This window comes from Pogonomyrmex barbatus, unplaced genomic scaffold (assembly GCF_055798465.1).
Source record: "Pogonomyrmex barbatus isolate J1 unplaced genomic scaffold, ASM5579846v1 scaffold8, whole genome shotgun sequence".
NCBI classification, from domain to species: Eukaryota; Metazoa; Arthropoda; class Insecta; order Hymenoptera; family Formicidae; genus Pogonomyrmex; species Pogonomyrmex barbatus.
This window is the reverse complement of record NW_028297182.1, coordinates 6,066,894-6,094,629: the sequence shown is the minus strand read 5'-3', so window position 1 is coordinate 6,094,629 and position 27,736 is coordinate 6,066,894. Positions and strand designations below refer to the sequence as shown.

Below are 27,736 nucleotides of genomic sequence, written 5' to 3'. Positions count from 1 at the left end.
TGAGCTTGATATTAAGCGATCCTTCATGTTTGACATATCTACGTCATATTGGAATTTTTAAATACTGCATTTCGCACACATCAACTTCCGCCGGTATTAAATATTGCATATCGTACAAATACGGGAAATCGGAGAAGGCTTAAATTATCGAGTGCGGGCGAGCGAAATGTCATCGCTCGGATATATTCGGCGTTCGGGAGGCGCCGGGGATTTATACCGTTGTAATAAGGCGTCTCGTAATGTTACGACGTAACACTTCATTAGCCTTATTGGCCTTTTCGCTCAAACTTGAGCCGGCTAACGCACGCACAAACACCGTAAACAGCTGAACAGCTCCGAAACGCTTCACGCGATAGTTTACACGAGCACTCTCGGTCTCTCCCATCGCAGGCTCTTCTTTGTTGACCCAATACATTCCCGGGATTATACGGTTTAAGGAACCTCGCGTGCATGCGTGCACGTATGCACGAATATGCAGGTGCACTTAGCTTCCTGATGCCGCGGGCGTCGTGCCCGATGTCGGATGATGCCTCGGGCGCGCTTCACCCTCGAGATTCCTTTCCGCATAGAGAGGAGAAGCGTTCCTTGGGACCTCGCATTCTTTCGCGGGGACCTGGCTTTATACGCGGGGAACTCGTCTTGTTTGTGTGGATTTTTCAACAGTAGTTTAACAAAAAAAAAAAAAAAAAAAAAAACAATGTACATACGAGACGCGGCACATGCCACGAAACGCTCCACTTTCGGAGCAAAAGCAGATTAAATAGGAAGAATTACATTAACGCCATAACTTTTCTTGTGTCACGTGTGACGTAGAAAAAAAAAACAGATCGAGATAAAAATATTACTGTCCGATAATATTTATAGAAAACTGTATTTCGTTCCTCGATGAATTTAGAGATTCCTCGTTGTTAGAATTCTCGTGGCGTCGATAATCAAGTGACGAGGCATTAAGAATGAGCGATAAGCAAATGTTATGATGGGGGTAAGTTAAAGCAAGTTCAAGGACAGATTTTATATATTTTATGCGAAAATTAATCAGCTTTTCCGGGACACAATGTCTGTTAGCGATGTTTCGTAATCGATCACCGTTGTCAGATTGTCGTCGGATCAATCGCCATCCTTTGTCATGGAAATATTCGCGCGCGTAATTTAGAACACGGCGTGTAGGCAGAGGACGCAAAAAGGAAACTCGAGTTACGCCATGGAATAGGCACGAAACGAATAAACTTTTCGGCGCTCTTGCGGTGGGATCCCCGCTACTTTTTTCTCTCTCCCTCTCACATATTTCTACCCGTTTCGGCCGGTTTTCGCCATTGTTGGTTCTTCCACGTGCAGTAGCTTTCCCGTAGCAAATAAACTACTTTGACGCCGTTGCGGTGAGTTGTGTCCAGAGAGATATACGTTAACAATGAAAATTCACATTGGTGTGTCTGGGAAATGTTCGCGACCATTCAACGGATTTTCCGTTACCGTCTACCGTCATAATTGCTAAGTTGCATATAATCCAGAATTAATCCTTGGTAATGGTTATGTGAAAAAAAAAAGAAAAACAATTTCTCTATTATTTTTCTGTTAATAATATGCAAAAATTGCCTCTATATGCGACGTATTCGCTTCCTTGTGCAATCTATTTATAAACGACTAGTATTGTCCAATATAGATTTACGCTGATATTCTAGACATCTGTAAACACAGGAAAGCAAGCAATGCATCGAAATAAACGAAAATTGACACATCCATGGAATGCTTCTGATTTAAAGGAATATTTCCGATGCCACGTACACATAGAGATGTGTATTTCAGAAAAAAATCAACTATTCGTTATATCGTTCGAATGAGTGGAACTAAAATTGCAACAATTTCACGTGTTCGTGTACTATTCCTATGTTGAATATTTTTCGAAAAATTCGTCAAAGCGATGAATTATTCCGCATCGTTTGTTTTTGGACTGGTTGTGAAAAGAAAAATATGAAGCTACAAAAGGCCAATGTAGCGTAAATTCGATATAGCGCTGTAAGATAAAAAATACAGTTGTTATTAGAGAAATTTACAATATTTTGATAATATCAGAGATTTTATTTTTTTACATATTAATATAGATAATATCACACAGTAATTTTTTAATCTTTGTAATTTTAATTTTTTATGCATTAAATTTTACAATTTATTATCGTATAAATTTTTTTCACTTTAGTTGCTATGATTGATAAAAAAAAGTGTGTATAAAAAAATATACACACTTATCACTATTTCTGAATTTTAGTAATATATTTATTGATCGATAAATTTTTATATTGCTATATGCGTTAAAAATTAGTCGAGATATAAATTTAAAAGACGCATTAATCTATTTTTTAAAGATTAATGTTTCTTTCTGTCGTCGGTTTAATTTATATCCAATCGTTTCTGATATCACGAACTTTATATCACAACTATACATATAAGTCATGTTAAAAATCTATGCTTCAGACATACCTTTATTTCTATAAAGTTTCGAAATGTTTTTCTCAAGTTCAAAAATTTACTTTTAATTTACGTACATATAGGATAATTAAACGTATAGAATAATTTTAATTTTAATTAATTTCAACTTTTAATTAGTTTTATTCTCATATTGTTACGGTGCGATAAAATATTGTTTGTGAATCATTATTTTATTCACTGCTCTTTTTATCAGTAAGTTCAATGTTTATTACCGTTTATATTAAAACGATAGCTTAATACATGTATTGGATGTTAAAACTATATATATATATGAGGATTTTTATTCCTTTCAACGTATAATAAATTCTCATTTTAACGTGTGCGATCCGCGAACGATCGATTTTGTTAATTCGAACGAAATTGAACGAAAACACGTTCATCGTCCCGCGCGTTACACCGATAAGTAATTCGAGGGAATGTATGTTTACACACACTCGTGTAATGTATGCAGAGGCAGAGCTGTCTCATTGCTCTTCACGCTTTCCGAAGACGCTAGTAAGCGTAACTGCGAACGGTGAGTCCGCGACTGTTGCTCACCTCGCAACTTATAACACGCCGATTTCACCGCAGAAACATTACACGTGTGAAAGTTAGGACGTCCGGTCTTTTTGAAAGAAAAAACTCCCATGCGGATATAATTATTGCGCTTTACTTCGGCGGATTTTTGATCGTAAATCGCGCTCGTTCGGCGAGCCGAATTTATAAATCTTAGACTATCCTTTTCTTTTTTTTCCCCTATTTAATATCACTAAATGCAAAAGTTCGTTTTTTTAGCGAAAAAGTAACAATTTATTTAAATTTGTCGCGAATATAATCCAATAAAATGATGTAGAAATTCAGATATTAATAACGGACAGAAGCCTTTATTACGGCAATATGTCAAATCTAAATTAAATGTATATCGCGTTAAAAGTTAAATTAAAAATTGCAAAAGAGAATGTGACATTATAAAAAATTATAATAAACAAGTATATAGTTCATAGGTTAATCATTCATTCAAAATGCGCATTGCAAGTTTTTTCTCTCTCTCTCTCTCTCTTTTTCTAGATAGTCGTAATACTGTATTTTAGTGAACTTTCGACAATCGCATAACACGAATGTTTACGCCAGTCTATATATGACAATCACTGTCTGCATTATAGGTGCACCCACGTCGCCGTCATCCTGACCTGCCCGAGAAATCCTCATGAAAGACTGGGAACTCAGTACTCAGAATAGCATCGGTATCGTAGACATTTCTTTTTTTATTTTTTCTCTTTAGGGCCCACTTTAATCGGGCCTTCTTTTTTTTTTTTTTTTTATATAAGTTACCTTTTTCCTCTCTCTTTCTTGTCTTTTACATCTGATTTCTCGTTTAGATACAAAGTACAGTGGGCAATAGTATAGTGGTGGTGGTGGTACTGATATAACGAACGCAGTTGGAGCTATCTAGGTAGTGGTAACGTAATTATAACAGTGAAGGGTGGAACAAATCGCCACGGCAACAGTAGACAATAACAATCCGGAATTACTTATCGACATTTCGCAAATGGAAAATCACTTTCGTTTTAATTTCATGTAGTTACATATCTTATAATACGTTGAATATTTTTTTTTTTCTTTTCAAGATCTTTCTCTATATTTAAGAATATATTAGAATAGTTAGACTAATATTTTTTTAATGCAAGTGACTCATCTTACTATGTAATATAATTTTACACACACAAAATTTCGTTAGAATTTTCGTTAGAAAAGTTTTATTTTTAGTTTTTAAACATACATAAAACTTTTTTCCATGTATATTTATGAATTGTAATTGTAACAAGCGGACAAAAATTCTTACATCGTGATTCGTACGATGTAAGCATTCTTAAGTCTTCAAGTCAAATTAAACCGGTTCCTCTTACATAAAGCTCATCCAAATTGAAACACGTTTCGTAGAATCACCGTCGGTCACCTTAGCCACGCACGATTCTCTCGACGTAATTGTCCTCCGTCTTTCTTCATTTTCGCTTCTTCGTCGGATTGATCGCGGCGGGCCGACCGTCATCGCGGGCCAGCAACGGCGACCGTCCTTTCGTAGAATCCACGAGTTCTTTTCCGTATCTCTGGCTAAAGCCCGTCGCCTCGCCAGCCCGTCGTCGCCGAGAGCTCTGCGTCGAGAGTGGCCGCAACCGCGAATTACTTCGCAATTTCCCGAAATTGCGCAATCTGTGCGGGCTAATGGCTGCCGCTGGTAGCAGCGAGAGGCCGGGAACCAGGTGGGAGGGGAGGGGGGTGGCAGGGAGCGGAGGGCGGTAGCCGACGAGGAGACCATTAATTAAGCAAAATCATAAACTCGGCTCGACCGAGCGTCGTGTGCGCACTCGCGAGCGTGGCTGCACTGAAAAATATAAACGCGTGGCCCGTTACTTTCACGAGCGGGGTACCTTACGGCGTAACACCACCGTTCGCCGCTCTTTGCTAATCGTTCGGGCTCTCCGCTGCGGTTTACGTCATAGAGAGGACCGAGACCGGTACCGATATTGTTAGCCGCGATATGCTCCGGGAGGTAATTGGGGTTGAATCATTCGGCCGGACCGTGTCGGCGTTCATTTCCCCGTCGCGCTTATTGTGAAGCCGGTTGCCTGTATGTTAAATCCGAGTGAATGATCGCAATCGCGAAAAATCGCGCGTTACGCATGCCGCGCTTAATTCCCGTACGGCAGGTTGCGTTAAATTAAAATTGCAAATTTATTTGATACGAGGAGGGGGGGGGGGGTACGAGAGATTTCCTCACGTTTCCTTTCATATGTACGTATCAATCTGATGATCGCGTTTCCTTAATAAAAATTCAATCGTACGCTGTTTCTTTTAGTACTTTTCACTTGAGATGATTTGTACATAGAATTCATTTTCGCACGAATAAACTTCGGTTGATATAAAATTCCCCCGATTCTTAGGCCTTGATAATCCCTGTAAATTTTTCCCTTTAACTCAAATTATTCGATATTTAATTATTTGATATTTTTATTGTAAAGAAAAATTAATCAAACCGTGAGATTTGCATATTATATATTTATGTTTCTGAATTTCTGAATTTATGTCTTATAAAAAAAATATACGAAGTTACTAGACGTGAATTTTATCGATAAGAAAAATTTGCGTAACCTGTTTATATTTTTATTACGTACAGGTTTTGAGTATTGTTACGCAAGCGATACTAAAACGTCTATGATTAACTCTATCTATGTCGCAACGTGATAACAAAACAGGCAGCATTTTTTTTTTTACAATTACCACGGCTTTCATCGAAATTATGAAATGTTACTGTAAACTGTAAGGAAACTAATTACTCGGAGCGATTTGGAGCTACGAGATCTCGCGGGAGGGGAAAAACGCGTATTAAATAATTAGACGTGGCGGGCAAATGTCACCGCGCAATCGCACGATAAATCTGCTCGAACTCTGACGCAACTAAACAAGATTTTAATGGCGCTAATGGCCATCGGATTTGTCGGCGGTGCTCGCGCGCGCTCGCTCGCTTCGGCCACGACACGATAAGCCTTGTTGTGAAACACACTAGGAACAGGTAGGTAAATTGATCCATCGAACGTATCGACGTACGCCATTATGTCGTCGTGGACGTTTTATAATTTGTTACAGTGTGAATGCATTCAGAGAGGTGTAAAAATACAATCTGACGAAGAAGAGCAATTTTGAAGTATTCCCGAATGTTTTATTATTGTTATTATTATTATTATTATTATTTTTTTTTTAATTAAAAATTTCCTTATAATGCTATATCTGAAAACAATATTATTAATTTTAACATGATGAATATAACGAGCGTAATATTATCATTTTTTTTAGTTATATTATGAGTTGTAAGAGCGGAGTTGTACGAAATTTGACCTTTATAAAAAAAAATTCTTTTCTCTAGTCTTAAGATTAATTCTATATTCGCGTAATGATTTATAAAAATTACACACTTTCCGTGGGAAACTGATTTACGAAATATTTTAAATATTCTCGAAGTCCGTCCGAATATTTGGTGCGTTGGGGAACACCGGGGAAAGTCCAAACATTTTCGCGCTCGTTGGAGGGTTAATTTTGAATACACTCATGGGGGACGCGTGGAGTAGTGTAGAGTAGTGCAACGTTACAATAGCGAGGGCCCTGCGGCGAGGCTTGTGTCGCGCAAAAACGCGGGACCAGCTATTTAAACGAGGCACGGTAAAACCGATTTTCCACGGTATAGTTTTAACTTGGTGAGCGACAGCGGCATCGGCGATTGTGCAAAATCCGAGTCTCGTGCACGGTGTATGTGTATCGGTAATACTTATATTACTCGGCGTGTAATATACGTGCAGGAGAGCCGGGCCTCGAGGTGTATCGAGGTCGACCGGTTCTCCAGCAGCCGTCAGTCGTTAAGGGACATTGCGACACACGTGCGCGCGTGGTCTCTCTCTTTCGTCTCTTTCTCTCTCTCTCTCTCCTCTCTCTCTCTCTCTCTCTCTCTCCCCCTCCCTTTCTCCTCTCTTTCTCTTTTCCTTGCCGCCACAAGAACGGGAACTTTAGAAGTTGCAAATAAATCGCGTTATCCAGCTACGAATATTGTGTCAGACGGTCGGGACATCTCGATTCTTCGTTACTGAAATAGCCGTCGCTTTTCGAGATATCTTCCATATTCCATCTTCAATATTCCACGTCGATAACAACGTTGATACACATAACAACATTGATAAACTTGAATTTCTGATACGCCGATATCGCCGTTTTTAACATTTTTCTCCTTCTATCTAAATTGCACGACATTTTGTGAGACGTGGTTTATTGGTCGATAACGATGTCAGTATTATTTTTGAAGTCTTGAAATATATTGGGTCTTCGTAGAAAACGGATATGGTGGACGATTGATGCTGGTAGTTTATTGCGCATCGCCACGTGGCGAAACGTTTTCGTCGTAGATCTTTCAGTCGTGCGCGCATGAAGATGAAACCGTAGTAAATGAGCGCGGGCGGATATTTTTCTTGGCGGCGATTCCCAATTTTACGTCCAGCCCGACGACGTCTCTGAAACCTTCGCTTCTCTTCCGTCTCTATTCGAAACGAGCTCGGAGATCGGCGGTGTTATTTGTACGGCGTTAAACTGTATTTACCTCCAGTACTTCTCGTCGTAAAACCTAAAAGCCTACCTATTTGCGTAAAGTCGTTTTAGATTTACGGACGGGAAGAGAGAAAGGGGGGGGGGAGAGGAAAAAAGCGAAGGAACGCAATCCCCCGAGTTTTGCGACTCGATACTTTTCTCTTGGTGCGCTTACGACCAAGATTCTGATCGTAAAACTCGGAAAAGTCCTCGCAATGATCGGCACCGATACACGCGACCGATTTATTACATCGCGTAGCGCGTAGCGATGTAATAAATTATTGGCCGTACGAAAAATACGAGAAACAGCGCAGGAGGCGTAACCGGCTGTGTAATAAATTACCAAGAGTTATATACGATGATGATCTGTGCCTTTGTAGCGATTAAGCGAGACAATTAAGCGTCTTCCATTAGAGGATAAGAGAGCGCAGCTAATTCCAAAAGAAAATGAAAATTTTATTAAAAAGTCCCGAGTGCACGACTAGAAAAATTAAAATGGGTAACGTGGGAATTATCTTTCTTCTCTGTTGGATCATTACGAATTCGTAAACATGCCATAAGGACGGGCTCTCCTTCGTTCGAAACACAAAGAGGGGCGTCTACCTCTCATACATCGAATTAACATACATAATGTTCCATTATCTCGTTTATCTCTTAATCAAATCAAAGCGGATTTTTCTTAAGAAAATTTTTGTAGCAACGTATACTGTCCAAAAGTTGAGAGACATTTAAAATGTAAAAAAAATTAATCTAATATCTTCAAATCGATTTTCCTTCGATAGAATTTTTTAATTAATCACAAAGAGAGATAAAGACATTTGAAATCGATTTAAAAGAAGTATGTTGTTAGATTTTTGCTAAATGAAACTGATTTGACGTACATACTCTTTTTATATTATTTTTGAAAATTGAATTAAAGGAAAATGATGACATAAATCGTATTAGATTTTTTTATCTTTCAAGCTTGATTCTTGATTCTGTTATTTTATTCTGTGATAAAATTCAGTATTTAAAATCTAAAAATATTAACAGTTACTCAATAATAGATCGCGATACATCGTTTTTTGCAGTGAAAGATAAAAATACAAATAATAGAAAGACAAAAAGAAACATTTTTACTACTTAATAAGAGTCGACTTATTCTCATAGTTTGTTAACGATTCATGTGATATCGCGCGCGCTACATATTCCTTTTTATTTAAAGAATTCGTCGTTAAAAGGAAAATGTTTTCAGGGGAGATATACAGATAGTTTCAAATAAGTGTGTTGTAATTACGACCGACAGGCGTTTCGATATAACAGATACGCAGATTGGAAATGCATATGACTATTTAACGGTTCCCCAGCACAAACTAGGTACATTGATATCACAGTCGGTTGAACGTTGTGAGGTAATTAACCTCGGAGTGCCCCCAGGGATGCCGCGGAGCAACTCATGTCGTTAACAGCCGCAAATAATTAATTGTTAATTAAATAATTATCAGTTACCGGCGAATCGATTATTAACAATCGACGAACCATACACGTAGCGATGTTACGGGCAGATGCTTAGAAAACACGTAAATCGATCAACGATAATATACACCGCCGACCGAGGGCTCGTCGATCTGTAAGCGCATTACCGTTGCTGCCGTATTACATATACGATGTAAATACGCACTTAATATTTGAAACATTGAAAATGATATACATATATATACATGTTAACCTAAATAATCAACAATACATTTTAAAATAGATTACGTATGGATGGCGGTAAAAACAAATAATTTATATAATTAATTGTCTTTTCCACAAAATTAACGTTATCGCAATGTTTGCGCTGCAGATTTGTCGATGAAACGTAACGGTTATGGATTTCTATTTTTCTCCTTTCCTCCATTTTTTTGTACATTTAAGGGAAAGGGCGATGATAGCGATGTTATCTGAATACGCGTCCAGCTAAGCTACAGAGATGAAATGGCGGATGGCCGGTTTCGCGGTTACCTCTGGTTATCAGTGATTTATCGCGACGCCGCAAAAAGCGACGCGACTGATTGTCGGCGGCAACATTGTGACGGGACGCGGGGCGCGATGAAAGCTGCTTAAGACCCTGGTATGCGTGCGATCGGCATTTGATCCGCGTGCGCGGCTCGCGCGCGCACGCGGGCCCCTTTGGGAAATCCGGTCGAACCGGACGATGGCGGGATCGTAACGCGGGAACGGCCACGTCGATGCGTCGTTCTCTCCCGCCGAGATCAAAGGCGAGGCGAATCTCGACAAAGAAACCACTCGCGAACTCGGAGGGAAGAGTGGCGAACAACGCGCGGGAGACGAAGAGGGGCGGCGTCGACGGCGGCGAGGGAAGAGGGGTGAGACGATTCTTCGCCGGCTCTGCCGGCTGAGAAATCACGCGAAGGTGTACCGACGATCGTTAGGACGATCGTCGCGGGGCCTCCTCGGCAGGACGACAAAAAGGGTTGGTCGTTTGTTTGTCGCGACTTAATGGCCGTCTTCGAACGAGTTCGTAATTGGCGCGTTTGCACGCGCTCTTTGTACACCGTCCCTCTTTCTTCTCTCCTTTACCTTTCGGGTTTCTCTCTCTCTCTCTCTCTCTCTCTCTTTCTCTCATCCTTTTTCAGCCCGTCGTTTTCCGCCTTCGTCCGCCGTCGCACTTGTCGCCCTTCCTCTTTCACAGGACGTCGCCGTCTTGTTCCTTTTTCCGCCATCGCGATTCTTGTGCCACCCGCTTCGTACGTTTCCTCGAGCGTTGCGTCGTGTTGTAACGCGTCGCCTTCTCTTATTGTCGTTCCCTTCGTTTACTCAGCCGTTTATTCTTCGCGAATACTCGTCCGCGATTCGCAGAGGAGACGCGACCGCGTTTCGCTGAAATCGCTCTTTGTCGCGACTTTCCGTCGAGAGATGGTCTTTCGACGCCTCGCGGTCTGACTATGTTCGTCCCTTTTCTCGTTGATTCTCTCTCAGTCATTAGTATTTTCATGTCCCAAATTCATATAAATAACATATACATTCAGCCACTTTTTATAATGTTAATTTAAAAAAAATATTTTTTGGCATTTTTTCGAATTATTTTTATTATTATTTATATTATTATTTATATTATTTTTTAAAATTAACTAATTTAGAGAGGATCAAGTTTTATTGATTTTAACATTATTTTTTGCTCCATTTCAAATTCTTAAATATTTATAATTCGATGTGTATTTTAATCTTTTTGTTTTTTAATCAAACGTATTCTTTGCAGAAAATCAAGAGAAAATTGTCTTTTCGCGCGCGTAACGCGTTCGCAATAATGCGTAACTCGTGTTGTCACCGACGTCGCGAGCGAAAGACGAGCAGGGAGAGGGAGGGGGAGGGGGGAGCTCGCATTTATACGGCAAGTTATCCGGATACCCGCACCATAACTTTCCACCCTGGGTACACTCGTCGGGGAGCGGTTGCCGGCCGGGTGGTTCCTCGGTGAGATTGGCGATGGTGGAGAATTAATCGAGCTCGCACAATAAACGATTTCTGCCCGTCGTTGCGCTCCGACCGAGTCGATGCGACTTGTCGCCGTCACGTTCGAGATTCGTCCCCTCAAAGAGAAACGAGATTTCTCGTTCGAGACAAAGATCCCTCCGTTTCACCCTTTTGCGATGCATCCCGATAAAAGGCATACGATTCGATTCGATCGATGAATAACGCGTAGAATACACACGTATAATAATAGGAATGATTTGAACAAAAAAATAAATAAAATATCAAACATGACTGTTGTTCTGTAAAACTACTCTATGGCTCGCGATGTGAATAATATTGGACTTTCCGTTTGTTTTTCTTATGATTTCTTAATGATTATTTAATTTCTATTAAATTATGATGTGAGGACCTTCTGAAAAGATATACAAAATATATTTTTCAAAGATGAATTAATAAATGAGAAAAGGGATATTAGGACACCGTTCATGTGCAATGATATTTGTTATAGTTTTTCAAAGAAGATTCTAGTGACTAGTGATCTGATTTCTTCGGAGACTGTTAAAGTCGGGATTTAATCATGAGGGGGTTAATCAATGGTGTGTTCGCCGAATGTGTCTGGAATTAGCGACGTCCTTGATTGTGCTGCCCCCAGACAAGCGCCATTACCTCTGCTTTGCGGTTTTAGCGGTTTCGCAATGAGTATGAGATCCTTCTATGCGAGGATCGTGTGCGGTTTACTTCCTCATTGCGCGGTGAATCAACGTCTCATCAAAGTTGCGCGTGTTTTCTTTTTCAATATCCGACAGCAAAACAATTCCATTGTTATTTTCCAATATTTCACATAGGCTGGAATTAGCAAATACATCTTTCGACGTATTTAAAATAATTTTCCTGACAACAGATTTATGGAAGTAATTATTTGTCGTAGTAATTCAATTTTTTCGAAATAATCCCTTGAAGTCCCTTCTTGCAAAAAAGATTTATTTAAAATTAAACACACACACACACACACACACACACACACACATATTTATATACTAATTTATTTATCTAATTTATCAAATTAAATAATTTAAAACAATTATCAAAATAGATCATAATTCACACTAGCAACTCTTTTTCAGCGCCATTTTTGACGTGAATTTTTGATTTTGTGCAACGCGTCTGGAGTATTTTACGTCACAATTTGCCTATCGGCTATCGTCGTAAGCAGCTGCAATAGTAAAGTACTCAACAAACGAGTGGATATTTACGCAGGCAAGTCCCTCCATCGCCAGACGCGCGCGGCGTAAATTCTTGTCGGGATTTCTGTACCGATAGCCTTTCCCGCGCTTCGCTCCAACGAGGCGGATCTCTTTCCGCGTATGAATCATCGTTGCATCGCCAACGCGGGTCCGTTGCATCGCGAATCGCGTGCGTTCCCTCCTCGTCACTCGACGCCGAGGTCCGACGCCGGGAGGCTGCTCGAAAATCCAAGCCTGACTCTGCCGCTGCGCTAGAAAGGAAGAGGACGAATTATCCTGTCGGAAGAGCCACCGCGACTCTTTGTGCGAGGGAACAGCTCCGTCGTCTCGCTCGACGGGCCTCACGTCGGACCCTCGCTTTTTCCTCCTCGTCTGCCTTCGCCGCCGCCACCTGCGAGCGCGGCTTAATGAATCGTAACCGCATTACCGTGTTGCGCAACCACGCGTGCATTACCATAATGTCCCGCAGTGACTAAGAACCTCCATCTCGTGCATCTGCGATATTAACGTGTCCTGCCGTAGTCTCCTCCGTGTCTTCGAACACAAATGGACGAACCGGCAGGGACGAGTGGTGACTTCCCGAGGCTCCTGGATTTTTTTAATCCGCACAGAAAAAAAATTAATCTTAAATCTAAAAAGATTAAAATTTTAAAAAAAGATTATAATATTTTTGCTTATATATATATATATATATATATATATATATATATATATATATGAGAATATTTGTCTTGAGAATAATTGTCTTTTTGAGACTAATCTCTTTTCTGTGTACTTTTTAGCGAGGAGAAATTTTAAAACAAATGTATATAATATACATATATTTCACTTGACATAATATAGTCATTGATAAGAGTGAAAAGTGAGAAATGAAATTCTTATGCATTCAACGTTTTTCAATTTGACCCGACGCGTGCTTTCGATCCACGGACATCTAGAATTACAAAAGAATTATTGTCGTAAGGTAATTGGATTTCGCTTAATTACATCTTAATTAATCTTCCGAAAAAAAAAAACATATAATTATTACTCTTTTGCAATAACTCGTGCTTAATTAACAAGTTTTTTTAACAAATCTGATTATTTTATAATGTCCTTTAACAGCTGGAGATCTGCAGCTTCATTAGTTTTTCATGCAGATCTCCGCTTCTGAGACTCGGATACGATAAAATAGCCGCGTGCGTTTAGGGATATTCCGCGTTCGATTATTTCCGCGTTGCGTGCGCGATATTTATTTGCCATTCTACGTGCTTCTATGCGACTCGAGCGTAGAGTAATGCGTTTGTACACGGCGCTGTTAGGCACGAAAAAAATTCGGCGCGGCTACACGGGCGATTGAAGATCGAGGTAATTAATATAGCATGGCGCACCGCGGATTCGACGACGAAATATTTAATTCCGGCTTTTGCGAATCTAATGCTCGGCATACCGTACATTTAATTAATTTCGCTCGCGTGCGCGTAGCGCGTTTGTCTAGTTCGATCAATTGTTTCCGGAAAGTATCAATTTCAATTTTTTTAACCTACAGATAGATAATATCTCTTTGATATATATGTGGGACTTTTCATTATATAAGTAGAAGCAAGAGCATCAGAACAGCATTTTAAAAGAACTTTGTATTATTTGTATTCTTTTCTTTATGCTTTATATAATGAAAAAATATTTAATATAATTTGATGAAGATAAAAAAATATCGAAGGTCTTTTACCATGTATAATTTCATAAAGTTGTTCGTAACATTGCACTTGTTATGTTAATTTGAACAAACTTGTTGATAAAAATAATCTGTCACAAAATATTGTGAATAGAGGTGCATATATCAAGAACATGAATGAGGCATAAAAATAAGTATGGAAATTGTAGACTATGAAATTAACGTCACTATTACGCCACATATGCATTTATTAATTTCTTTTTTTAATTTTTTTTTTTTTCTTCATGAGAGAGCCTACGGAAAATAATTTTCGCGTGCAGGCCACAATAACTATTTATATCAGAGTACGATCGTACTCGATCTGGAATTACCCGTGAGAAGGCCGGAAATCTCCCCTTTTCGCTCGTCGAAAACGACGTGCACGAAAGGCAAGAGTTTCTCGCTGAGGCTTAATGGAGACCCGACGAGTTCGCGGAGTATAAGTGGAGACGAGTGAGACAACCAAGGAATGGAGAGACTGGAATATTAATAGATCTCTGTCCTGGCTAATTTACCGCTTCCGTTTAAACCGAAGTCGCAGCCAGTCTAGATACTGGAGGCTTCATCGGACTCGCGTTGTCCGCGCACATTTTTCGATCAACGTAATCTGATTAGGATTTAATGGTTTATTTTAGAGAGAATCGAAAGAAGTAACAAGTTACGAATACGTATACGATCCAATAAATTGTCCTTGATTTCTAATGGAAGATCTGAAATAGAATTTGGTTTCTACATTTAGATATGATTAAATCAGACGTATCTCCTTCTACTGTTCGTGGACGGACCTTGGCACGAAATTCAAATTTATCGCACAGATATGATGTAGTATCGAAGCATCGCACAAAAGCGAGACATCGGAGATAAAATTTTTCGGTATTCGTTACAAAAAAAAAAAAAAAAGTGTAAAGGAGAAAGCGGGGGAAAGAGCGGATATCGAAAATTATACTCGTAACAACAAAATTAGAATTCGCATTAAATAAAAATTAATCCTTAGCCGAGTGCAGCAATTCTTCTTTGAAACATATGAGAAAACCGCGAGACAACGAGCGAGATTCGACTTAATTGCGATCTCGCGATCAAGTCGCGTTTATAATTACGGTTGAATAAATTTTCTTTAACTACGCGATGAAAACGTGCAAAATTTTATTCGGCGCTATGTAGGTACATATTTATTCGTATATATATATATCTCCATTTCGGTGAAGGCCATACGTAATTCAGTTATTACGCGGAGAAAATGCGAATGTTATCACGTGGAGCTTAAATAACCGCGAATGATATACAGGAAGGAAAAACGAATCACATCGTCCCGTTCGGTCGCGTTGCCGGTAATTGCGCGTCGCATTATTCAAACGATCCGCGTGCGTGCGATCGCGGTGTGTTTACACGCGTTTGCGCACACGCATTTACGAACGGCGCGACGAGCGTGGGTGCATTATGGGCCGTGAGTAATGCGCCTGCATTGGCGTGGGTAACGGCGGACCGTTTCGCGAGCACTCGCAGAATTCGCACTCTTCGCGCACGTGTGCGCTTCGCGCACTTTTCAGTCGCATGCATTAAAGTTATTATCGATCCAATGCGTTATTCTAAAACATTTAATTTAACAGCGCGATTGAATGTTGCCGTTCCACTTATAGAAACGGCTTTCTCAAAAATGTAAAATCTAAAATATATTTCCCCTGCAACAAATTCCGATTGAAAATTATATATTCGTGTATGAAGTAACGAAATTGAAGATCGTTTCGATAGTTTTTTTGAAAATTCATTTTTAGCTCACGCTTAGTTCGATGTGATTGTTTTTTAAATGGTAATAGCTGTATCGAATATCAACTCCGCGGAATAAATTCAGTTTTCAATCATTTGTTTCATTTTACAAATTATATTAAATTAGTCTAAATTCTGGATTAGCTCGAGTTTCGAATCAATGAAAAAATGTTTTACCGTTTCATATTCTCATTATTAAAAATATCATTTGTGGTGGAAACGCTGTCAAGATATTGACTGAATAAAAGAGAGAAAGAATATTTTTCAATTTCTACGTAGAGAGAAAAATTCCAGTCAAATTTGCTAAATGAACGGTCACGGGCTGCCGAATCAACATTTAATTACGCGACTCAGTTATTTCATTCTCTGGTGTAACGAGAATTTTTCCGTTCCTGCCTTGGTGCGTCCCGGCAAAATGTAATAAATCGTTTGAGTAATAAAATATTTATTCGTCGGCCGGTTTTACGTCTCTATCGAAAACATCTTTTTTCTCGATTTATAGCACGAGCATCATCGATCGGCTCGTTTTTTAAGCGGAATAAAGTCCTGGCGTAAATTGTCGTAAATTTATCGTTAATTGGACGGCCTGTTGGGAAAAAAGAATACGAACCACAAATACAGATTTTAGCAGAGAAAATTTTATTCTATTAAATAAATTAGCTATCTACGTTTTATTAATGGTAATAACAACCAGTGTTACATACTGAAAGTATTTTATCATAAATTGATATAAAAAAGATGCAAATTTGTTCGTTGAAATTTTAAATATATTTTTATTATTTTTTAATTTAAATATTATCACATGATTCTTTGAATTCTTCTTGTTCAGATATATTTGTATATATATATATATATATATTCGATACAAAATATACTACTACGTTACAATTTTTTTTAGTTTTCTAAGATCATTAAAAATTCAAGAAAAGAAATTTACTTTATTCACAATTGAGGGGGTGAGAAGTGTTATTTACAGGCGTTGGAACCTCCCTCGTCTGACCTTCAATCACAGATCGTTCTCAGCCTCGAAGGATCGAAACGCCCGTAGAAATCTGACTGGTGTAATTGGCGGATAATTCTCGAGAGACTGCTACTCGGGATGCCGGGCGCGTTTGCGCTTACCCGGCAAAATTCGCCGCGCGAGTCACCCTCGTTGCCGCGCCACCCGGTGATACATTTGCGTCACCCGGTACTCTTCTCTCGAACGCGCGAGAGAGAAGCAGGGAGGTAGCCCAGCCAACGGACAAACCGCAGGGATGCGCGCGTCCAGCAGCCGCCTCTCTCCTCTCCTCTCTCTTTCTCTCTCTCTCTCCCCTCCCCCTCCCTCTTCCCTCTCCCCTCTCCGTCCCTCTCCGCCCGCCCTTCGCGCGTTCGTATCCTTCCATATCCACTAACTGAATTAACCGGTCGCAATGGTGTACCGTTGCGCGACGTACGGCGCGCGCGGGCATGCACGCATATTGCGCCGACCGATCCGCACGAACTGCACATATCCTCTCTGCATATGAACGCCGCGCGCGCGTCGGCCCCGACCCTCCGGCCGCAATATATTACCGCGTGCGATGTCTCGTGCAATTTACGTACGATTATGCAGATGCGCTCGGGAGTGCGCCCACGTACGTACGCTTCTGTGGCGCGGGCGGACTGAAGGGAGGGAGGGAGGGAGGGAGGGAGGGAGGGAGGGAGGGAGGGAGGGAAGAACAGAGAGGAAAAACCGCGCGGATGGATGTTCACCGCGCTCGGTTGTCATCACGTCCGTTAGATCGTTGTTGTTTTTCAATCGCGACACGCGGTATGGTTTATTTGGTAAATACATTTCGAATTTTCCACAATTGCCTCGACCGCGAGAGAGAGACTTGTTGATGTTGAATTTTGATTAGTAAGATTGTTATGTAGGGGTAAAAGTGCATTGTGAGATTTTTCGGAATGTAGCATGTTGCGGTAAAAAAAGGGGGATTGAAAAATGATACTGTAGTAATATAACGCGGGCATATATAAATAAGATGTATAATCGATTTTACTCAGGGGCACTCGGCTCTCACTCCCTTCAGCTTCTCGTCTTCTCGTTGAGGAGACTCTTCGCATTGACAGACAACCGAAGCGGCTCGATCGAGTGACTCGATTGGTCCATTAATCCCAGCTTCGCTGTTCATCAGACAGGAGCATCAACGACTTGCCTTACGCATCAGCCGAAGTTTATCGATAAAAGATTTAATTGGAAATACTTACGTACTGCAAACTGCCTCTTTGAAGTCTGCAACGCCAAAAGTTAGAAGAACGTCTTATTCCGCAATTTATCTCTGCGATTACTTTTTATCGCCTCGAGGGAGTGAACATGGAATTGATGGAATATATTTATTGTATATTTTTACGCACGAAGAATGATATAATGACAGACATATGGAAACGGATATTTTGACGGATATCTTAAAATCTTTTCGAAGCAAAGATATCGGTTTTTTTTTTCTTGTTTCTTTTCTCTGTTCGTGTTTATTCGAGTTTGGCCTGCGAGGCGAAACAACAGGTCGGCGAACCTGCGAGAGTCACTCTCGCAGGCCAAGCACAGAAACGACATTTCCGGCGGCGCGAACGCAGTTTTTTTTCTTCCCGCTCCAAGACGACATGTTTACCTCTATAAAACTCCGATGGCTAACCAATCGGATCACGTTGTGTTCGCTCAGTGGGGAATCGGCCGTGCGACGACGGTGTAATTGCCTCTTTAAAGTTAAACCGACTTATAACATGCTTTTCCGTCTTTGTCATTCGCGCCTTCTCTAAACATTCTCGGAACATTCCGCAGACCGCAAAGCGAATTTCTCCGTGATTCTTTTTTAAGCATGCGCTCCTCGCAGCAAATGGATTCCGCCGGTGAAAAATAATAAAAGTTAAATTGCGAAGCTATGAAAATCGTAATTCAGAAATAGTCGGATAGTTAAGTAGTATTTACATCATGCGATGCTATATTAAATTTAAAAATATAATACTCGCGACGATTTCGTAAAATGTTACACATTTGTGCTCAAATTGTTCGAAATATTTATACTTTTTTAAAATTGAGAGTTATAATAAATGACGAATCGTGTTTGGCGACGACCTATTTTTTAATTTGTTCGAATAATTGAATTACATAATATAAATTGCACAACGCATTTTTGCCTTTGATATCTCAAGTTTTGAGCATTTCGATTCGGCGGATACAATATGAGCTAGCTACTTCCAGTATTCACGACAATAATGCATTCTCCATTTAGCCGGACTTTCGTTCCAGCTCGCGCAACTATATCGGCCGCGATACAGTATGCGTTACATTAATGCATATTTCGCGATAACAGGAAGAGCGGGCGGCGGAGGGGAAAATACGAGCGGACAGATAGCGGGGTTTCCAACCCCCTCCCTCCGCCCCCCCCCTTCCTCCCCTCCTCCCGGTATGTACACGTGTAACTGTGCGGCCCATTAATCCGCGCGTGTCGCATTGATCTATCATTGTCCTGTAGCCCGCGGGTGATATACACATCTGAGGTTGATACATAATAGATCGCGAATGCGCGCTCGCGTGCACGTGCAAATAGGCGGCTAGGCGGGCGTCGAATACGTATACACACGTACACACGCGTGTGTACACACGCGCTCTCGGATGCATGACGTCCGTCGGGCGAATCACACGTAATAAAAGTCCAGTAACCCAGTTTCTTGCCTTTACCCCCCTTGGGTAACACGCGGCGCCCGATTGTGCCGCACGAATGTGCACGATACTGCGGTACCGGGTCGGGTGCACCGGTTTGCCACCGGTTAGTGGATTGCGCGAGTAAAAGTAAAGGAAATATCCTCGGCGAAAGATAAGAGAGCGAAAGTGTCCTCGGTGTAAAGACGTGTGTGATGCCGGTATAGATGGTATATTCGTTTAAACAATTCCCCCCCTTGCCTCCGACACGAGAACGGTCGACGGAATAGAAGAAATGTTGCTCTTAGGTGGATTTTATTTAGGACTTAAATCTTAAGACTGTCTTTCAAGTAGTCTGTAAATTTTTCAAATGGACCATACTGAAAATTAAATGTATATAATTCGAGTCATAGTTCAATTTTTTAACATGATTTTTTTTCTTTTTATTTTTTGATAGGATAGAATTGCTCGATAGGAACTTTTTGATATCGTGTTATTTATTTATTTATTTATTTATTTATTTATTAATATATTTTCACATATTATTAGTTAGCTGTTATTTAATTGTTTTATTTAATTGTTGTACAAAATTATTTTCAGATTTCTCATAATATTATTTAGTATTACATTGATTGATTTTTTTATTTAAAGGATATCGTGCCATTTATCTTTTTTTAAATATATTTTCATGCATTATTTGAACATTTAAGCTTAATTGTTTTAATTGCTTATTTAATTGTTGTGTCAAATTGTTTTCAAATTTATTATTTTATTTAAAGAAAAATTCATAAATTACTTAAATTATAACAATATCATATATTCGATAATTACATACTATATATCGAGAATTTCAAATTTTACTTTTAACGAAAGAGTGATATATTATCGAAATTGATAAAGTGATTGAAAAAAAGAGCCTTTTGATGAAAGACCGTCTTATATGCGAGAAGAATAGTTTTGTGGTGTGTGATTTTTTACGTGGGGTGTCTTCTTACGATTCGAATTTCTCGTCCGGAAATTAAGCCACGTTTAGTCGACGTCGTGTAATTTAAGTGTCGTTATGCAATTTAATTCAATTCGAGTATTGACATACCCGCGAATTGATTTGTGCTTCGCGAGCGGCGAACGCTATCTATATCGAGATTACTTTGCGAGTCTCTGCCACTGCAACGGCGGCGGACAATCCGCTCTCGCGGCCCACGTGGACTTCATCTCGATAAAATCTTCCATCGGGTGACACTCGGTATTATACACAGCTTGTAGCTTGTAGCAAACCGTCGAGCATTGCGCTCGCTTCTGTCGATTTCTATTCCATACGTTTCTCTGCCACTTTGCCGTGCATAAAATGACTATCAGGCGAGTGTGCACATTTGTGTGTGTGTGTGTGTGTGTGTGTGTGTGTGTGTGTGTGTGTGTGTGTGTGTGTGTGTGTGTGTGTGTGTGTGTGTGTGTGTGTGTGTGTGTGTGTGTGTGTGTGTGTGTGTGTGTGTGTGCGGTTACCATGCTCACAGAAACTAGCGGTTTGCGGCGTTGCGACCAGTTCTTGAATGAGGTTGCGAATGGACTTAGGCAACGTTTGTAAAATCTAAATTCGCACGCGTGTTTCGAGTTTCAGTTTGGATTAAACTGATTAAAACGTCATTGATTCATTCTTTAGCTTAATAATTCTTGACAGCGTTTATTTATCTTATTTTTTTAATCTGAGATGTTGAGGGCACTCGCATAGAAAAAATTATGAACAGATAATTAAAATTTTTTTTATTTTTTATTCTATTTGAAAATTGTCGAAAAAGATATTAGAGATTTCGGAGGTAATTTGTATTTTATACAAATACTGTATACCAACGACTATCTTTTAAACTATGTTTGCATATTACCGATGAAGAAAAAGAGAGTGGAATTTGACGTACGAAAAAGCGTCAGGAGTTCGAGCATCCTAGACTTCGAGATGCAAAATCCTCTAAGCAAATAAGTAAACATCGAGAAAATAGACGCAATGTATTGAAAGCTTCTTATTCATAGGTTATTATGCAGAATGCAAGAATGCATTATACAAATGTATTCCTCGTTGCGTTCGATGTCGACCTTTCTTCGCAAAAATTTAAATAGGAATAATTTAACGTGGCGAGAAATTTCTTTCGGGAAGTATTTGAGTTTCACGAGGAATTTGACAGAGTTATGTATCGGATATCATCGTTATCACTCACAAAATGATCCACTATTATACGTGATATTTTTTTTATACTCGACAGTACGATTATTATTTTTAATTTTAATTAATCCAACCGTGTAACCGATGAATGTCGAAATTTGCGAGAATGAGAGAAAGAGGAAGAGAGAGAGAGAGAGAGAGAGAGAGAGAGAGAGTGAGAGAAAGAGAAAAAAAGATAAAGCTCGTTTGTGCTTTTCGAACTCGGGAGGTCTAAACCGCGCCCCTTGGTTTTAATGGCAAGCGAACTTTCCTACTCCCCGAGTTTGAAGTTCCAGGTAACTCGATTAATGGATACTCGGTTTGCCCGGGATTACTCGCGGCCGTGTAATTGAGTCTAATTCACACCGTGGCGCACCCGTGACTAATGATAAGGCAAGCATACCTGAAATTTAGTTTGTCGGACTCGGGCGCTTTTCTATTTTTTTTTTTCCTCTCCTTTCTTTTTATTCATCCCTCGTTAATCTGTTGCTCGCGCGCGTTGCGATTAAGCGTGCCGATATTTTTTTCCTTCAACATTTCGCAATGTCCGTAAAATAAAATGGTGTTCTCTCGCGTGAATTAGGTGAATTTTCGCGAAACAATTCGTTTTCTCGCCGACAACGATAGCGATTAGCTTATCCGATTATGGAATAATTACCGATGAAAGGGATTGACATCAGTATTTTTTTCTGTATTCTGTTAAATGAAATTGCGAAAAATATTTTGTTCTCACGCGTACGAAAAAATAATCCTTTGATATATTTTATATATTAATCCGATAAATGAAAAAATTACTGAACTTGATATTTATGATGATATTTATGTGAAAAAATTTTTCATAAAATCACGCATTTTCTGAATATATGAGTTTACGTGAATGAATTAATGTTTTGAAAAAAAAAAAAAAAAAAATTAATTTAGTGAGCGCATGCATTTGTCATTATTAAACTCTCGAGTAATTTCAATTTCTCAAGTATTTTTTACATGTCCTTTCGATTTTATTTATAAAAAACGTAATGTATCACTATATGGCTAGGATGAGATATGTTTCGATGGTGAGAGGCAAAAATCGATATATCTCCGACTGGATCATTAACAAGATGGGAGGGGGATCGCTAAATGTACGACGTAGACGTAGCTTCGAAGCATCGAAGATAATATCGGTTTTCGCATGAAATATAGATACGGATATTATTCACTGTTCTTACACGGCGCTTCTCAAAATACGTGCACTCGCCTCGAACACTATACCCTCTGCGGTCGACGTTACTGAATATCTTTCGCTTCCAACTATTGCAACGTTTACAGCGAAACTTCCAGGACGCCAGAAGTCTAAAATTACTCTGCCATTCTGCGGGATCTATTACCGCGTCGTAAACATTCCATTATATTACGTGCCGCGGATACGTGACATACGATTTTTCACGACGATGACGCGCGGCGGCCGTCGCCAAAAATATAAGGGGCGCGTTTAAATAAATTGCGAATATGTCAAAACAGACTGCGGGGAGGCCGCGCGGATAGTTATATAGTCGGTCTTATTTATTTACGGAGGCAAAACGGAAGTCAAATGGCGGAGTCAAAGTGTCGGAAATAAGATCCGCGGTAACAGGAGGAACGAGGATTCTCTCTTTCTTCGTTACGCGAATATTGAAATCGCGCTATTGTTGCCACCGCCTCTCGCGCGAAGGTTTTCAAAAGGAGTAAACGTGCGCATATAAGGCGCAGGCATTGCACGGCCGGATGTCACGTATTAAGACGAATTAGCGTCATTTATTTAGAGAGAGAGGAAAACCAGAAGGATAATAGCCGGGAATACGGTATAACGAGTAGCGTAATAATAAGGCCCCAGATCGGTATCCAGTTCCTAGACAATCTCCCGCGGGTGAACCTTTCGTTCCTCGATCCGTCTAAGGACTACCTTTAAGGGCTACATTCGCGATCTTCGATCAAACCTTGTAATCACACGTATTCCTTCGTTCGTCCTATATATATATATATATATATATATATATATATATATATATATATATGCGTAAGTTCCGGTAATATTGCCTGAAAGCGCGCCAGTTAATTTCTACAAAGTTTGGTTTCACTTCAATGTTTTGACCATTTTCAATCTGCCTGCCGTGCGTTTGTAATATTTTGCAATCTCGCGTTCTATTTTATATTTGCAAAATAATTGTACACGTTAATTATGTTCCAATATATTCCTCAATAAAATCAGATCAGATTAAAAGTCGAGAAAAGTCTTTCTTCATACAATTGGATTACATTTGAGAGGAAAAAAAAAATAGGTCCATTTAATACAGTACAGAATATAATGAGCCGTTATATGTCCAGAATAAATATTTTTATCTAAAAATCCGACAATTCGTACGTTATCTAATAAATTACGGGACTTTGCGAAACGTCGCGGTTAATGAGCTCGTTAAGGCCGGCGCGTTATTAATTTCGAGCAACGCCGGGGCAAGTCGCAGTCACAAAGACGAGACGCAGAAATTCCCGCGACGCGATCGCGCCCGACGATAATTTCTCACGGAATTGCGTGGATCGCCGCGTATGTATGCATTATTCGGTACAACGGTCGGCCCACGCACTACTCTTTTGCCACCCGATATATACGAGCCATTGTCTCGGGACTCGTTATGGCTGGCGCGATGTTGAAATTACGGGCGGGGATCCTTAGCGTTGCTGTGCACGATGCAGCTTTCAAGAGGGCCTCGGTATTATTTGCTAATATCCTCGAACGAATGGCTCTCACCGCGTCGGAGGGGGGCAAGCATCAGCGCGCGCAATTAAAAATGAAACGCGGAAAAATCGTAGGCGTCCCGAATTCCGCACGGTGTCCGCGCGCGAAATTCTCGTTACTTCAGTTAGTGGATTTTTTAACCGTACGACTTGCTCGCACTTTGAGTTAATTACCGGTGCAACAATCCTGCCAGGAAATTAGCCTGTCATCGTAAATTATAGTAGAACGTAGATAAAGTTTGCATGCACACTAAACGGCGCAACCGGATGTGGTAGGAAAAAAAAAAAAAAAAAAACGGCAGGAAGCAGTTTGCAAATTGGGACTTTTAGAAGCGCGCGTTCGTCACTTTGCACTTTGTTATTTGGCATATTTGTAGATAATTTATATTGTTATCTATCGTGCGACGACGTGTGCGAATCGTTATCTTCCTTCCGGCGTTGAAAACTGCCGAAATGTTTTCGTCGTTGAATTTGATTTGTGTATGTGAAATTTTCGTTTCGCGCTTCGAAAGAGAAAAAATATAATACGGCATTCCGTGCGAGAGAGACACGCATCGCACGTGTGGTAGTGAGAAATTGGTCGCCATACGAATTGGCGCCATACCGTAGCGAGCGAGTAACAATTGCAGATGTTGTGTGATTCATGCGCCTCGCGTCATTAACGGCTGCTGCGCGACAATGCGATACGCGACGATTGTCCGCAAATAGATATCGGCGCGTCAGATCTGGAGTCGTATATATTATAAATGCAAAAAAAAACTGTACGTAACCATAGTGTACTCTGTCCGAATGAATTTCGATGAAGACTGCGAAGTAAATGCTAATTTTGTTTTTGCCTGAACTATGCACTATGATATTGACTTTGTACAATGGACATCTGGAAATTGGAAGTTCGCATTTTAGTTTAGAATTTGATGAAATGAGAAAAAAATAAAAAAAAGAAAAAAGACAGGGAATAAAAAGAGGAATAGTGAGATGCAGTTAAATCCTTAGTTGCAGACTATTTTTTTGGGCCACAAATCAATTTTGTTTATCATCGCTATGATACTGATTTTGTACAATAGATACTTGAAATTGGAAATTCGCATTTTAATGAATTTGATGAAATGAGAGGGGAAATAAAAAAGAAGAAAAAAATGATAAGAAACAAAAGTAGTGTAGTAATTAATTTTTTACAGAATTTGTTACTCTTCCTTGGCTACAAATCCCGTCAAGATGAAATGTGCAGTTTTCAATTCAAACAGAGAGTTACACATGGGGGAGGGGGGGAGGTAATCGCGGTCATTTAATATTTTTATATTTCATTTTTGACACGCCGTGCACGAGCATCACGATGTGTACGCATCGCGCTCCATTTAGTTTCGATGGCAGTTAAGAGATTATGCGTTCTCGCATAGGAGAGACGCGAGGGCGAAGTCTCTTCATCGATGCGTAAGTGAAATATGAAATATTATAAGGTTTCGCACAGTCGATTCATTAGGGATAATACATTACGTCTACGTGGGGCACCGTGCACGGCGGAGCAGCGCATTACCGACATTTCTATGCGGAGAGAAAGGTATCGCTGTCGACATAAATCTCGGCGCAAAGCACATGCATAAGCGTATGTATCCGCGCGCATAATCGCGTGGCGCGCAAGAAAGCGCTCTCCACGCCTTTCTTCCTCGGGTTCTCTCTCTCTCTCTCTCTCTCTCTCTCTCTCTCTCTCTCTCTCTCTCTCTCTCTCTCTGTCCCTAACGATCGTGGACGTCGACCGCGGTGTCGTGCGAGACGCTGTGTGTTTTACGCGGCGTGTTTCAGCACATCCGCTTGGGATATTCCATAAACAATATTCAGCTTCGAGCGCTTAGGTACCCGCGATGGTAAAGCCCGTGAAATTGATTTCATCATCCGGTAGCGTTTTAAACGACCGCTTAGCGGAATTCCATTCTATGGAAGAATAGCGAATAGAAATATTACGAGATGTTCGGTCATTTCCTTTTTTTCATTCAATTAAGTAAGTTCATTGCGGTTCTGAGACGTATTTGAAATAATTTTTATACTTGTTTGCGTTTTTAAATATTAATTTCTTTAAATTTTTATTTGTAACTGTGCGACGATGTCGCGCGCGCGCGCGCGCGCGCGCGCGCGCGTGTGTGTGTGTGTGTGTGTGTGTGTGTGTGTGGATGTGTGTGTGTGTCTCGTTTTCAACAAGAGAAAATTAATTTCAATTTTGAACGGAAAGTACGAAAGAAATTTGTACGTGCGAGAAAATGCGAAGGATGGCACGGAACACCCTGTATATACATTCAGAGAGATAAGGCACTGCAAGCTAAACGTAGAAGTTTGCGAATCCCTTTGCGTCGGCAGATAGTACCATGTTGTACTTGAAATCCGAAGTTTCCGGATGCTCGCTGCATCTGTTTCACAGTTTCTACTAGTCGGGATATTCGCATGACAGAATTTAACGTCGCGAGCGACGCAACGGCGCGGCCGCTGTTTATCTTTCCGGAGCAAAATTGCGTTTTACCGAGAATATATATTTCGATTCGTCCGCGGTTCTTTGTGGAGGGAACATGCTAATCGCGCATTAATTAACGAGCGCGTCAACTGAGAGACCCGGCGCAAATAGGAATATAGAATTGCCTCTCTCGGTTAGTTTAAAATCTAAACATATGGTAAGAAAGTTCGTAAGACGTTGCGCGTTAAAACGATCGCAATTAAAATGAATGATGCATGAGAAAAATAATTATTTTGATAAAACACATTTCGTGTAATATAATAATAATTCCACAAATGTAGTGTACGTTTAATTATCAAAAATACATCGGTGTTGCAATTTCGAGAAATATTGCAATTTAAATTAATTATGGCAAACGATCGAATTACTAAATATATTTCTTTCTCAGTGTGTTTTACTTAACAATCGATATTTTATTATATTTTGATATATTGTAAAAAGTACAATTTATTAACCGTGATCAAATTCACATTTCTGAATATTTAGAGAAATATACAGCGAATCGCCATAGGCGTTTACTATAAGTATTTAGGAGTACGCTGCCAGATAACGAAACACAATGAGCTCGAAATTAACTTCCGAGATGCAAACTTGAGCGATCAACAATGGTGAACATCGCTGATGTTCTCGCGTCTATGAGCAAATCCCTGCCAAGTCGCTATCTCGTGCAGATTCGGAACTGCAATCGACCGAATCGCCCGAGGAAGCACGTCTAACTACGATAGGGTCAATAAAACGTCTCGTTAATACCAAGGAAACACGTACGTCCCGACGACTTTGACAGTAATAACTGACGTAAACGAGCGTTACACGACGACGACGGCGACGGTTTAACGACAGCCACACCGAAGGGACGGACGACGCGATGCTCTCGTTGAGTTAC

General features: G+C 40.1%; 1 protein-coding gene across 5 annotated transcripts in view; it reads left to right on the top strand.

Annotated features, from left to right (window-relative positions):
- scalloped (TEA domain transcription factor 1 homolog scalloped) overlaps positions 1–27,736 on the top strand; it is a 147,832-nt gene that overhangs the window by 62,412 nt on the left and 57,684 nt on the right. For 3 of the 5 annotated variants that reach the window (XM_089084235.1, XM_089084239.1, XM_089084236.1), the window contains exon 2: positions 3,627–3,707. The exons of the other annotated variants lie outside the window; for them this stretch is intronic. In XM_089084235.1, coding sequence (XP_088940361.1) covers positions 3,671–3,707 — 37 coding nt within the window. In that variant the 5' untranslated portion in view covers positions 3,627–3,670. The remainder of the gene's footprint in view (positions 1–3,626; positions 3,708–27,736) is intronic. 5 annotated transcript variants of the gene reach the window in all.